The sequence below is a fragment of the Salmo trutta genome, chromosome 1 (assembly GCF_901001165.1).
Source record: "Salmo trutta chromosome 1, fSalTru1.1, whole genome shotgun sequence".
Classification (NCBI taxonomy): domain Eukaryota; kingdom Metazoa; phylum Chordata; class Actinopteri; order Salmoniformes; family Salmonidae; genus Salmo; species Salmo trutta.
In genome coordinates this window covers 8,166,524-8,182,217 of record NC_042957.1, presented here as the reverse complement: position 1 = coordinate 8,182,217, position 15,694 = coordinate 8,166,524, and the positions used below count along the sequence as shown (strand labels likewise).

Here is a 15,694-nt window from a genome sequence, read left to right as displayed (position 1 = left end):
CCCCTCTCTCTCTTTCTCTCTCTGATGAAGAATATCATCGCAGTCCAAAGAGGTAATAAAGTACATTGAAGGTCACAACATGGTGTGCAGTATCTATTAAAGTGGAAACCTTGCATAATTCATAGCCAGAGCTGTAGCTGGAAGACTTTTCCATGTGTCTTGGCTGACTATAGATAGATGACCATGGGGGACTTCATCTTGGCTGACTATAGATAGATGACCATGGGGACTTCATCTTGGCTGAATATAGATAGATGACTATGGGGACTTCATCTTGGCTGACTATAGATAGATGACCATGGGGACTTCATCTTGGCTGACTATAGATAGATGACTATGGGGACTTCATCTTGGCTGACTATAGATAGATGACCATGGGGGACTTCATCTTGGCTGACTATAGATAGATGACCATGGGGACTTCATCTTGGCTGAATATAGATAGATGACCATGGGGGACTTCATCTTGGCTGACTATAGATAGATGACTATGGGGGACTTCATCTTGGCTGACTATAGATAGATGACCATGGGGACTTCATCTTGGCTGACTATAGATAGATGACCATGGGGACTTCATCTTGGCTGAATATAGATAGATGACTATGGGGACTTCATCTTGGCTGACTATAGATAGATGACCATGGGGGACTTCATCTTGGCTGACTATAGATAGATGACCATGGGGACTTCATCTTGGCTGACTATAGATAGATGACCATGGGGACTTCATCTTGGCTGACTATAGAAAGATGACCATGGGGACTTCATCTTGGCTGAATATAGATAGATGACCATGGGGACTTCATCTTGGCTGAATATAGATAGATGACCATGGGGACTTCATCTTGGCTGAATATAGATAGATGACCATGGGGACTTCATCTTGGCTGACTATCGAAAGATGACCATGGGGACTTCATCTTGGCTGAATATAGATAGATGACCATGGGGACTTCATCTTGGCTGAATATAGATAGATGACCATGGGGACTTCATCTTGGCTGACTATAGATAGATGACCATGGGGGACTTCATCTTGGCTGACTATAGATAGATAACCATGGGGACTTCATCTTGGCTGACTATAGATAGATGACTATGGGGACTTCATCTTGGCTGAATATAGATAGATGACCATGGGGACTTCATCTTGGCTGAATATAGATAGATGACCATGGGGACTTCATCTTGGCTGACTATAGAAAGATGACCATGGGGACTTCATCTTGGCTGAATATAGATAGATGACCATGGGGACTTCATCTTGGCTGAATATAGATAGATGACCATGGGGACTTCATCTTGGCTGAATATAGATAGATGACCATGGGGACTTCATCTTGGCTGACTATAGATAGATGACCATGGGGACTTCATCTTGGCTGAATATAGATAGATGACCATGGGGACTTCATCTTGGCTGAATATAGATAGATGACCATGGGGGACTTCATCTTGGCTGACTATAGATAGATGACTATGGGGACTTCATCTTGGCTGAATATAGATAGATGACCATGGGGACTTCATCTTGGCTGAATATAGATAGATGACCATGGGGACTTCATCTTGGCTGACTATAGATAGATAACCATGGGGACTTCATCTTGGCTGAATATAGATAGATCATGTCCATTCCAAGAGCAAATGCAGACACTCTTGGCCTCCAGCAATACAAAAATGCTGAATATTTGGAGAAAAACTGTAGTTACAGCTAGATGTACTGAAAGTCCCAGGCTGGTATGTTTAATCGTCAGATACCAGTGTTCTCTAGTGGACAATAGACACATTGCTACCTTGTATTGAGCTACATACAGACTACTGTACCTTCTTGGCCTTGGCTTTCTTCTCATAGGCCTCTGCCAGAGGTTTTCTCTTGGTCTGTATGGTGGTCTTGGAGAACAGGTCTTCAAACTCTGTGGTGTTGATGATGTCGGGTTCCTCAAGAGAGTTCCACAGTGTGTCTTTACTGGGAAAGGAGAAGATGGGGTGAAGAGAGAGAGAGAGCGAGAGAGAGAGAAAGAGAGTTAGTGAGAGAGAGAAAAAGAGAGAGAAAGAGAGTTAGTGAGAGAGATAAAGAGAGGTAGTGAGAGAGGTAGTGAGTGAGAGAGGTAGAGAGAGAGGTAGTGAGTGAGAGAGAGTTAGTGAAAGAGAGAGAGAGGGAGTGAGAGAGAGAAAGAGAGAGAGGTAGTGAGAGAGAGAAAGAGAGAGAGGTAGTGAGAGAGGTAGTGAGTGGGAGAGGTAGAGAGAGGTAGTGAGAGAGCGAAAGAGAGAGAGAGAGAGGTAGTGAAAGAGAGGTAGTGAAAGAGAGAAAGAGAGAGAGAGGTAGTGAGAGAGAGAAAGACAGAGAGAGGTAGTGAGAGAGAGAAAGACAGAGAGAGGTAGTGAGAGAGAAAGAGAGAGCGAGGTAGTGAGAAAGAGAGAGCGAGGTAGTGAGAAAGAGAGAGAGGTAGAGAGCTCATGGGCTCCTGAGTAATTCTGCAAAAAGATTAATGTTGGATAAATGTAGATCAACTTCAATTTACAGGATACCTTCAATCCATATCAAAATTCCTTACCTAAAACCTTGAATTTGGACAAAATGGCCTGAATGGACCATTACTACCAAGGACTATCAAGAAAACACTTCTAACAAACCAAAACCAGCAGAAGAAACACAGTGGAACCTGGAAATACCATCCAACACAAAACTGAGTGAGTAATATTCAGTCTGAACCTACTTCTGAAGCCAAAAAGTAAAATACAATAATATCTAGGTAATTTTGTTATATAAAGCTTCATAAATAAGGCTACAAATCTACCAACCTGCTAGAACTAACAGAACTAACAGAACTAACCTGGCTGCAGCTTCAATTAGCACTGAAATGCAGAGGCCTTTGAAGCCCCCATGGCTTATCCCAGTGGAGAGGTCATTATAATACAGTACTCCATGGATATTAATAATAACACTGCACAGAATAAGGACAATCCAGAGACATTATTTGCTGACTGCTACAAAGAGGGGAATGTAAGCAACTTAATTTTCCACAAAGACCATCCCCTGTCATGACACAGTGCTATATTAACCAGACCATCCCCTGGCATGACACAGTGCTATATTAACCAGACCATCCCCTGGCACAGTGCTATATTAACCAGACCATCCCCTGTCATGACACAGTGCTATATTAACCAGACCATCCCCTGTCATGACACAGTGTTATGTTAACCAGACCATCCCCTGTCATGACACAGTGCTATATTAACCAGACCATCCCCTGGCATGACACAGTGTTATATTAACCAGACCATCCCCTGTCATGACACAGTGCTATATTAACCAGACCATCCCCTGTCATGACACAGAGCTATATTAACACAGACCATCCCCTGGCACAGTGTTATATTAACCAGACCATCCCCTGGCATGACACAGTGTTATATTAACCAGACCATCCCCTGTCATGACACAGTGCTATATTAACCAGACCATCCCCTGTCATGACACAGTGTTATATTAACCAGACCATCCCCTGTCATGACACAGTGCTATATTAACCAGACCATCCCCTGGCATGACACAGTGCTATATTAACCAGACCATCCCCTGGCATGACACAGTGCTATATTAACCAGACCATCCCCTGGCACAGTGCTGTATTAACACAGACCATCCCCTGGCACAGTGCTATATTAACACAGACCATCCCCTGGCACAGTGCTATATTAACCAGACCATCCCCTGGCACAGTGCTATATTAACCAGACCATCCCCTGGCATGACACAGAGCTATATTAACCAGACCATCCCCTGGCACAGTGCTATATTAACACAGACCATCCCCTGGCACAGTGCTATATTAACCACACCATCCCCTGGCACAGTGCAATATTAACACAGACCATCCCCTGGCATGACACAGTGCTATATTAACCAGACCATCCCCTGGCACAGTGCTATATTAACCAGACCATCCCCTGGCACAGTGCTATATTAAACAGACCATCCCCTGGCATGACACAGTGCTATATTAACCAGACCATCCCCTGGCATGACACAGTGCTATATTAACACAGACCATCCCCTGGCATGACACAGTGCTATATTAACCAGACCATCCCCTGGCATGGCACAGTGCTATATTAACCAGACCATCCCCTGGCATGACACAGTGCTATATTAACCAGACCATCCCCTGGCATGACACAGTGCTATATTAACCAGACCATCCCCTGGCACAGTGCTATATTAACCAGACCATCCCCTGGCATGACACAGTGCTATATTAACATAGACCATCCCCTGGCATGACACAGTGCTATATTAACCAGACCATCCCCTGGCATGACACAGTGCTATATTAACCAGACCATCCCCTGGCATGACACAGTGCTATATTAACCAGACCATCCCCTGGCATGACACAGTGCCATATTAACCAGACCATCCCCTGGCATGGCACAGTGCTATATTAACCAGACCATCCCCTGGCATGACACAGTGCTATATTAACCAGACCATCCCCTGGCACAGTGCTATATTAACCAGACCATCCCCTGGCATGACACAGTGCTATATTAACCAGACCATCCCCTGACATGGCACAGTGCTATATTAACCAGACCATCCCCTGTCATGACACAGTGCTATATTAACCAGACCATCCCCTGGCATGACACAGTGTTATATTAACCAGGCCATCCCCTGGCATGACACAGTGCTATATTAACCAGACCATCCCCTGGCACAGTGCTATATTAACCAGACCATCCCCTGGCATGGCACAGTGCTATATTAACCAGACCATCCCCTGGCACAGTGCTATATTAACACAGACCATCCCCTGGCATGACACAGTGCTATATTAACCAGACCATCCCCTGGCATGGCACAGTGCTATATTAACCAGACCATCCCCTGGCATGACACAGTGCTATATTAACCAGACCATCCCCTGACATGGCACAGTGCTATATTAACACAGACCATCCCCTGACATGGCACAGTGCTATATTAACACAGACCATCCCCTGGCATGACACAGTGCTATATTAACCAGACCATCCCCTGGCATGACACAGTGCTATATTAACCAGACCTTCCCCTGGCATGACACAGTGCTATATTAACCAGACCATCCCCTGGCATGACACAGTGCTATATTAACACAGACCATCCCCTGGCATGACACAGTGCTATATTAACCAGACCATCCCCTGGCATGACACAGTGCTATATTAACATAGACCATCCCCTGGCATGACACAGTGCTATATTAACCAGACCATCCCCTGGCATGACACAGTGTTATATTAACCAGGCCATCCCCTGGCATGACACAGTGCTATATTAACCAGACCATCCCCTGGCACAGTGCTATATTAACCAGACCATCCCCTGGCATGGCATAGTGCTATATTAACCAGACCATCCCCTGGCACAGTGCTATATTAACACAGACCATCCCCTGGCATGACACAGTGCTATATTAACCAGACCATCCCCTGGCATGGCACAGTGCTATATTAACCAGACCATCCCCTGGCATGACACAGTGCTATATTAACCAGACCATCCCCTGGCATGACACAGTGCTATATTAACCAGACCATCCCCTGACATGACACAGTGCTATATTAACCAGACCATCCCCTGGCATGACACAGTGCTATATTAACACAGACCATCCCCTGGCATGACACAGTGCTATATTAACCAGACCATCCCCTGGCATGACACAGTGCTATATTAACATAGACCATCCCCTGGCATGACACAGTGCTATATTAACCAGACCATCCCCTGGCATGACACAGTGCTATATTAACCAGACCATCCCCTGGCATGACACAGTGCTATATTAACACAGACCATCCCCTGGCATGACACAGTGCTATATTAACCAGACCATCCCCTGGCATGACACAGTGCCATATTAACATAGACCATCCCCTGGCATGACACAGTGCTATATTAACCAGACCATCCCCTGGCATGACACAGTGCTATATTAACCAGACCATCCCCTGGCATGACACAGTGCTATATTAACCAGACCATCCCCTGGCATGACACAGTGCTATATTAACCAGACCATCCCCTGGCATGACACAGTGCTATATTAACCAGACCATCCCCTGGCACAGTGCTATATTAACACAGACCATCCCCTGGCATGGCACAGTGCTATATTAACACAGACCATCCCCTGGCATGACACAGTGCTATATTAACCAGACCATCCCCTGACATGGCACAGTGCTATATTAACCAGACCATCCCCTGGCAAGACACAGTGACACAGGGCATCATCAGTCTGGGACAGTAATGGTGCAGGGCATCATCAGTCTGGGACAGTAATGGTGCAGGGCATCATCAGTCTTGGACAGTAATGGTGCAGGGCATCATCAGTCTGGGACAGTAATGGTGCAGGGCATCCTCAGTCTGGGACAGTAACGATACAGAACATCATCAGTCTGGGACAGTAACGATACAGAACATCATCAGTCTGGGACAGTAACGATACAGAACATCCTCAGTCTGGGACAGTAATGGTGCAGGGCATCATCAGTCTGGGACAGTAATGGTGCAGGGCATCCTCAGTCTGGGACAGTAATGGTGCAGGGCATCATCAGTCTGGGACAGTAATGGTGCAGGGCATCCTCCGTCTGGGACAGTAATGGTGCAGGGCATCCTCAGTCTGGGACAGTAATGGTGCAGGGCATCATCAGTCTGGGACAGTAATGGTGCAGGGCATCATCAGTCTGGGACAGTAATGGTGCAGGGCATCCTCAGTCTGGGACAGTAATGGTGCAGGGCATCCTCAGTCTGGGACAGTAATGGTGCAGGGCATCCTCAGTCTGGGACAGTAATGGTGCAGGGCATCCTCAGTCTGGGACAGTAATGGTGCAGGGCATCCTCAGTCTGGGACAGTGATGGTGCAGGGCATCATCAGTCTGGGACAGTAATGGTGCAGGGCATCATCAGTCTGGGACAGTAATGGTGCAGGGCATCCTCAGTCTGGGACAGTAATGGTGCAGGGCATCCTCAGTCTGGGACAGTAATGGTGCAGGGCATCATCAGTCTGGGACAGTAATGGTGCAGGCCATTCTCAGTCTGGGACAGTAATGGTGCAGGGCGTCATCAGTCTGGGACAGTAATGGTGCAGGGCATTCTCAGTCTGGGACAGTAATGGTGCAGGGCATTCTCATGTAGTTCCAGCCGGACTTTTACGGGATCAAAGAGAGAGCACAGCAGGACAAGATCTCTCTCTGTGATGACTCCCCCATCCTGAGTCAGTCTGATCACACCTCTTCAAACTGTCCTGCAGACGAGGATCGTCCCCCCCCCCAGCACTGAACACACCCAGGTCCCACAACTGCACTGCTCCTCCATCATTGAGAGGGTTAAATTCACAGAGCTGGAGAGAGACATGGTGGAGCTCAGAGAGCTAGTCCACACAATCCAGACAGAACAAACTCACAAAACAGACCAGCACAACAACATCCCCCCAACAAGACCCGGAGGGCAGAAGGTGGAGACGGACGGCTGTCTGAGAGAGCTGGCTGCTCTACGGACTGGGGTGAGAGAACTTAAAGAGGCACACATGGCACTGAAGGAGGAGTTGAGAACGCTGAGGTATGACAGAGAGCAGGACACTCCCCCAGAGAAGCCAGCAGAACAGCCCACCTCAGACCCGGACCACAACCTCAACCCAAAAGGGGACAGACAACACAGCACCCACCAACCCAACAGGGGACAGACAACACAGCACCCACCAACCCAACAGGGGACAGACAACACAGCACCCACCAACCCAACAGGGGACAGACAACACAGGACCCACCAACCCAACAGGGGACAGACAGCACAGGACCCACCAACCCAACAGGGGACAGACAACACAAGACCCACCAACCCAACAGGGGACAGACAACACAGGACCCACCAACCCAACAGGGGACAGACAACACAGGACCCACCAACCCAACAGGGGACAGACAACACAGGACCCACCAACCCAACAGGGGACAGACAGCACAGGACCCACCAACCCAACAGGGGACAGACAGCACAGGACCCACCAACCCAACAGGGGACAGACAACACAGCACCCACCAACCCAACAGGGGACAGACAACACAGGACCCACCAACCCAAAAGGGGACAGACGACACAGGACCCACCAACCCAACAGGGGACAGACAACACAGGACCCACCAACCCAACAGGGGACAGACAACACAGGACCCACCAACCCAACAGGGGACAGACAACACAGGACCCACCAACCCAACAGGGGACAGACAGCACAGGACCCACCAACCCAACAGGGGACAGACAACACAGGACCCACCAACCCAACAGGGGACAGACAACACAGGACCCACCAACCCAACAGGGGACAGACAACACAGGACCCACCAACCCAAAAGGGGACAGACAACACAGGACCCACCAACCCAACAGGGGACAGACAACACAGGACTCACCAACCCAACAGGGGACAGACAACACAGGACCCACCAACCCAACAGGGGACAGACAACACAGGACCCACCAACCCAACAGGGGACAGACAGCACAGGACCCACCAACCCAACAGGGGACAGACAACACAGGACCCACCAACCCAACAGGGGACAGACAACACAGGACCCACCAACCCAACAGGGGACAGACAACACAGGACCCACCAACCCAACAGGGGACAGACAACACAGGACCCACCCCTCCTAACAGCCCCCCGGTCAGCTCCCCTGTTAGCTCTCTTGACAACCCCCACACATCCCCTGAGGACACACAAAATCCAGAGATTGTGCTCCTCATTGACTCAAATGACAAATACATTCAAGAGGATAAACGTTTTCCCAAACACAAAGTGGCTAAACTCTGGTGCTCAATCACTAGGCATGCCCTGGAGCTGTTGTCAGAGGACAGACTAGGGTCCCCCAGCCACATCATAAGTCACACGGGCACAAATGACCTGAGGGACCAGCAGGAAAGGGTGGCCACAGCACTCTAGGGAGTGATTGAAAAAGCTTCTTCACTTTCCCCAACGCACGAGTGTTTATCTCCATCCTGCTACCACGAAAATACTTTCACCCTGCCACCATACAGCAGGTGAATGCAAGCATTTCACGAGACTGTACCCCAAAATCTAATGTCTACCTGGCCCTCCACTCCACCCTGGACTTGAACAGCCTTTATGACCAGGTCCACCTCCACAAGGCAGCAATCCCAACTTTTGCCAGGACCCTGAAGGACGTCATCCTCAACCGTAGCCTCAGCACCTCACAACGGACACCCCACCCAGACCAGACCTGAAAGACCCAATCCTGAAGGACCTGCAATGAGAGAACCCACGCCAAGAGGACCTACACCCAGACCACAGCATCACCAGTCACACCCAACCAGCTAAGACCACCCCAAACAAACCCTGGCAACACCTTGTATAGGCCCCCCCCCATACCAGACCTATGCCCCTTCTGCCCACCCCATGCCCCCTGCGCCTGCAGCAAGGACCTCAACATGACAGCAGGACATATGCCCAGGCCGTGAGTAGAGCAACAGGCCCAACCCCCACTATTACACCCGCCCAAGTCCCATCCTGCGACCTAAGAGGTATGTATCAGATGCTCAACATGCTCTGCTCACACCTACTGTGATGGTCCGGACCTAAACCACAGAACTGGACAAGAACCTGACACCATTAGCACACAAGGGGACAAACACTATCCTGGAGGAGAGAACATTCCCTCCAAGAAGGGCCTTCTATGCCATCAAAAGGAACATAAAATTCGACATACCAATTAGGATCTGGCAAAAAAATACTTGAATCAGTTATAGAACCCATTGCCCTTTATGGTTGTGAGGTCTGGGGTCCGCTCACCAACCAAGAATTCACAAAATGGAACAAACACCAAATTGAGACTCTGCATGCAGAATTCTGCTAAAATATCCTGAGTGTACAACATATAACACCAAATAATGCATGCAGAGCAGAATTAGGCCGATACCCGCTAATTATCAAAATTCAGCAAAGCGACATTAAATCTTACAATCACCTAAAAGGAAGTGATTCCCAAACCTTCCATAACAAAGCCTCACCCACAGAGAGATGAACCTGGAGAAGAGTCCCTAAACAAGCTGGTCCTGGGGCTCTGTTCACAAACACAAACAGACCCCACAGAGCCACAGGACAGCATCACAATTAGACCCAACCAAATCATGAGGAAACAAAAAGATAATTGCTTGACACATAGGAAAGAATTAACAAAAAAACAGAGCAAACTAGAATGCTATTTGGCCCTAAACAGAGAGTACAAAGTGGCAGAATACCTGACCACTGTGACTGATCCAAAATTACGGAAATCTTTGACTATGTACAGACTCAGTGAGCATAGCTTTGCTGTTGAGAAAGGCCACCGAAGGCAGACCTGGAACTCAAGAGAAGACAGGCTATGTGCACACTGCCAACAAAATGAGGTGGAAACTGAGCTGCACTTCATAACCTCCTGCCAAATGTATGACCACATTAGAGACACATATTTCCCTCAGATTACACAGACCCACAAAGAATTCAAAAGCAAACACAATTTTGATAAACTCCCATATCTACTGGGTGAAATACCACAGTGTGCCATCACAGCAGCAATATTTGTGACCTGTTGCCACAAGAAAAGGGCAACCAGTGAAGAACAAACACCACTGTAAATATAACCTATATTTATGTTTATTTATTTTCCTTTTTGTACTTTAACTATTTGCACATCATTACAACATTGTATATAGACATATTATGACATTTGAAATGTCGTTATTCTTTTGGAACTTTTGTGAGTGTAATGTTTACTGTAAACATTTTTTTTGTTAAATTTTACTTTTGTTTATTATCTATTTCATATGTTTCCCCATGCCAATAAAGCCCTTAAATTAAATTGAATTGAAATTGAATTGAAATTGAAATTGAATTGAATTAAATTGAAATGAATTGAAATTGAATTGAGAAATATATCTAGATCAGTTCCATACACAGTGGGTTTGAGTGTAATGTTGTGCTATTTTCTCTCTTCCTTTTCTCACCACCAGGATGAAACACCATCCAGAGAGGATGTTGGTGTTGAGCAACAGCAATTTAACAGAGCCACACGCAGAACATTACAGGCTGTGGTGGACTACATTGGCTGGATGGACAACTGTGAGTGAGAACAAGTACATTCACAAGGTATCAGTTTACAGTTACAACAGTAGAGAGATGGACGCCACTAGAATCTATGCCTGGTGTGTTACTGGCAACTGGTCTCGCAGACCACACTGGATTGTCTAGTGTACAGCCACCCAAGACGTTTATACCAGGCTCTTACGAGACAAACTTAGAAAAAGATTGGGGTGGAAGCGATTTGTTAATGGAACTCATATTCCACAAGGAATGAATAGGTTTAACAAGAACTCGAAAAAGTGGTTGAACAAAATATTGAGAGATTACTAGCCTGGTCCTAGGTCTGTTTGACCTGACAGTAACAATTTGAGTTATCTATAGGCCTTCACAACAAATAGATACAGGACCAGTGTAAGAGATTGCATCTAGTCCGGGTCACTGTAAAGCTTTGTGACAACTGCTGATGTAAAAGGGCTTTATAAATACATTTGATTGATTGATTGACTGATTGATTAATCAATTTGACAGGGACAATGAACACTAATTACATTCTGTAAATGTGCCAGATTTAGCCAGCTGGCTAATTTTCATCGGTAGTTCCTGGGCAGACAGATACCAAAAAAAATTATACAATTTTCTCCCCCCCCCAAAAAAAATCTAAAATAAAACATTCCCTATTTAATTGAATTGATTGTTAGTTGTAACACCTACTTGTTGTCCTGTGTCTGTATCCTGGTCCAGTAGAGAGGCTTCATGGGGCAGGCTGGTTGCACAGCCGGCTTCCTGGGGGGTTTATCTAGCATGGTACTGAAGGTCAGACACCCTGGAGGGGGAGGTGGTGGGGGGCCACAGCCTGGTGGAGGGGGTGGAGGTGGAGGGGCGGACCCTGGTGGAGGGGGTGGAAGAGATGAAGGGGGCCCGTCGAGTCCCTGGGTCTGGGTTAGAGCAGGAAGGAAAGGAAGAGGAGGAGGAGGAGGAGGAGGAGGGGGAGGAAGGGCTAGGTTGCCTGATAATAAGCCTTCGTGAGGTGCAGGTGGTTCGGATAGTGGGAGTGGAGGAGCAGGAGGTAGAGGGAGATGAACGGGGGAAGAAGAAGGAGCGGTAGCCTGTCCAGACAGATTTAGACTGATAGAAGCCAGGTCCAGTCTCTTAGGCAAGTTGAGGGGGGGTTGGGGGAAGGTCATGTGGTCCGTCTGGACGCACACAGTGTGGAAGGCCCGGGATGAGAGGTCATCTCCCGTGGATACGGCCACGTCTCGGAGGTCTCCACGGCGGTGGTGGGCACCCAGGGCCAAGTCACTTTGTAGCCTGGCCAAGGTGACCTCCAGATGGGATACACACTCTTCGTTGTCCCCTCTCAGCTGGCGCAGCTGCTTCCTATAGTCCTCCTGCATTCATATTTATAGGAGGTTAAGGTTAGGGTTGTTTTAGGGTTAGGGTTGTGTTAGGGTTGTTTTAGGGTTGTTTTGGGGCTAGGGTTGTGTTGGGGTTGTGTTAGGGTTAGGGTTGTGTTAGGGTTAGGGTTGTGTAAAGGTTAGGGTTGTGTTAAGGTTGTGTTAGGGTTGTGTTAGGGTTGTTTTGGGGTTAGGGTTGTGTTAAGGTTAGGGTTGTGTTAGGGTTGTGTTAGGGTTGTGTTAGGGTTGTGTTAAGGTTGTGTTAGGGTTAGAGTTGTGTTAGGGTTGTTTTAGGGTTATTTTGGGGCTAGGGTTGTGTTAGGGTTGTGTTAGGGTTGTGTTAGGGTTGTGTTAGGGTTAGGGTTGGGTTAGGGTTGTGTTAGGGTTAGGGTTGTGTTAAGGTTAGGGTTAGGGTTAGGGTTGTGTTGGGGTTGTGTTAGGGTTATTTTGGGGCTAGGGTTGTGTTAGGGTTGTGTTAGGGTTGTGTTAGGGTTGTGTTGGGGTTGTGTTGGGGTTAGGGTTGGGTTAGGGTTGTGTTAGGGTTAGGGTTGTGTTAAGGTTAGGGTTAGGGTTAGGGTTGTGTTGGGGTTGTGTTAGGGTTGTGTTAGGGTTAGGGTTGTGTTGGGGTTGTGTTAGGGTTGTGTTAGGGTTAGGGTTAGGGTTGTTTTGGGGCTAGGGTTGTTTTATTTATTTATTTTAATTTATTTTATTTCACCTTTATTTAACCAGGTAGGCCACAAGTTCTCATTTACAACTGCGACCTGGCCAAGATAAAGCAAAGTAGTGTGACAAAAACAACAACACAGAGTTACACATGGGATAAGCAAACGTACAGTCAATAACACAATAGAAAAATCTGTATACAGTGTGTGCAAATGAAGTAAGGAGGTAAGGCAATAAATAGGCCAATAGTGGCGAAGTAATTACAATTTACACTGGATAGATGAGCAGATGAGGATGTGCAGTAGAAATACTGGTGTGCAAAAGAGAAGAAAAACAAAAACAAATATGGGGATGAGGTAGGTAGTTGGTTGGATGGGCTATTTACAGATGAGCTGTGTAGAGCTGCAGTGATCGGTAAGCTGCTCTGACAGCTGACGCTTAAAGTCAGTGATTTTTGCAATTTGTTCCAGTCATTGGCAGCAGAGAACTGGAAGGAAAGGCGGCCAAAGGAGGTGTTGGCTTTGGGGATGACCAGTGAAATATACCTGCTGGAACGTGTGCTACGGGTGGGTGTTGCTATTGTTACCAGTGAGCTGAGAAAAGGTGGAGCTTTACCTAGCAAAGACTTATAGATGACCTGGAGCCAGTGGGTTTGGCGACGAATATGTAGCGAGGACCAGCCAACGAGAGCATACAGGTCATAGTGGTGGGTAGAATATGGGGCTTTGGTGACAAAACGGATAGCACTGTGACAGACTGCATCCAATTTGCTGAGTAGAGTGTTGGAGGCTATTTTGTAAATGACATCGCTGAAGTCGAGGATTGGTAGGATAGTCAGTTTTACGAGGGTATGTTTGGCAGCATGAGTGAAGGAGGCTTTGTTGCAAAATAGGAAGCAGATTCTAGATTTACATTTGGATTGGAGATGCTTAATGTGAGTCTGGAAGGAGAGTTTACAGTCTAGCCAGACACCTAGGTATTTGTAGTTGTCCACATATTCTAAGTCAGAACCGTCCAGAGTAGTGATGCTAGTCGGGCAGGCGGGCGCGGGCAGCGATCGGTTGAAGAGCGTGCATTTTGTTTTACTAGCATTTAAGAGCAGTTGGAGGCCATGGAAGGAGTGTTGTATTGTGTTGAAGCTCGTTTGGAGTTGTCCAAAGAATGGCCAGATATATACAGACTGGTGTCGTTTACGTAGAGCTGGATCAAAGAATCACCCGTAGCAAGAGCGACATCATTGATATATACAGAGAAAAGAGTTGACCCGAGAATTGAACCCTGTGGCACCAGAGATCCGGACAACAGGCCCTCCGATTTGACGCACTGAACTCTATCTGAGAAGTAGTTAGTGAACCAGGCGAGGCAGTCATTAGAGAAACCAAGGCTGTTGAGTCTGCCGATAAGAATACGGTTATTGACAGAGTCGAAAGCCTTGGCCAGGTCGATGAAGACGGCTGCACAGTACTGTCTTTTATCGATGGTGGTTATGATATCGTTTAGGACCTTGAGCGTGGCTGAGGTGCACCCATGACCAGCTCGGAAACCAGATTGCATAGCGGAGAAGATGCGGTGAGATTCGAAATGGTCGGTGATCTGTTTGTTCACTTGGCTTTTGAAAACTTTAGAAAGGCAGGGTAGGATAGATATGTCTGTAACAGTTTGGAGGGGGATGACTGTGGCCGCTTTCCAATCTTTAGGAATCTCAGACGATACGAAAGAGAGGTTGAACAGACTAGTAATAGGGATTGCAACAATGGCGGCGGATAATTTAGGAAGAGAGGGTCCAGTTTGTCTAGCCCAGCTGATTTGTAGGGATCCTGATTTTGCAGTTCTTTCAGAACATCAGCTGTCTGGATTTGGGTGAGGGAGAAGCGGGGGGGGCTTGGTCCAGTTGTTGTGTTAAGGTTAGGGTTGTGTTAGGGTTGTTTTGGGGTTAGGGTTGTGTTCGGGTTGTGTTCGGGTTGTGTTCGGGTTGTGTTAGGGTTGTGTTAGGGTTGTGTTAGGGATAGGGTTGTGTTTGGGTTGTGTTAGGGTTGTGTTAGGGATAGGGTTGTGTTAGGGTTGTGTTTGGGTTAGGATTGTGTTTGGGTTGTGTTAGGGTTGTGTTTGGGTTGTGTTTGGGTTGTGTTAGGGTTAGGGTTGTGTTAGGGATAGGGTTGTGTTAGGGTTGTGTTTGGGTTGTGTTAGGGTTAGGGTTGTGTTAGGGTTGTGTTCGGGATTGTGTTAAGGTTAGGGTTGTGTTAGGGTTGCTTTGGGGTTAGGGTTATTTTAGGGTTGTGTTAAGTTTGTTTTGGGGTTAGGGTTGTGTTCGGGTTGTGTTAGTGTTAGGGTTGTGTTTGGGTTGTGTTAAGGTTAGGGTTGTGTTAGGGTTGTGTTAGGGTGAGGGTTGTGTTAGGGTTGTTTTGGGGTTGTGTTAAGGTTAGGGTTGTGTTAGGGTTAGGGTTGTGTTAGGGTTGTGTTTGGGTTGTGTTAGGGTTGTGTTAGGGTTGTGTT

General features: G+C 47.3%; 1 protein-coding gene across 1 annotated transcript in view; it reads right to left on the bottom strand.

Moving 5' to 3' along the window:
• Positions 1 to 15,694, bottom strand: part of LOC115194429 (formin) — a 41,959-nt gene that overhangs the window by 19,866 nt on the left and 6,399 nt on the right. Inside the window, exons 6-7 of the mRNA XM_029757836.1 lie at positions 11,856 to 12,532; positions 1,831 to 1,972 (exon numbers count right to left, since the gene is read on the bottom strand). Coding sequence (XP_029613696.1) covers positions 1,831 to 1,972; positions 11,856 to 12,532 — 819 coding nt within the window. The remainder of the gene's footprint in view (positions 1 to 1,830; positions 1,973 to 11,855; positions 12,533 to 15,694) is intronic.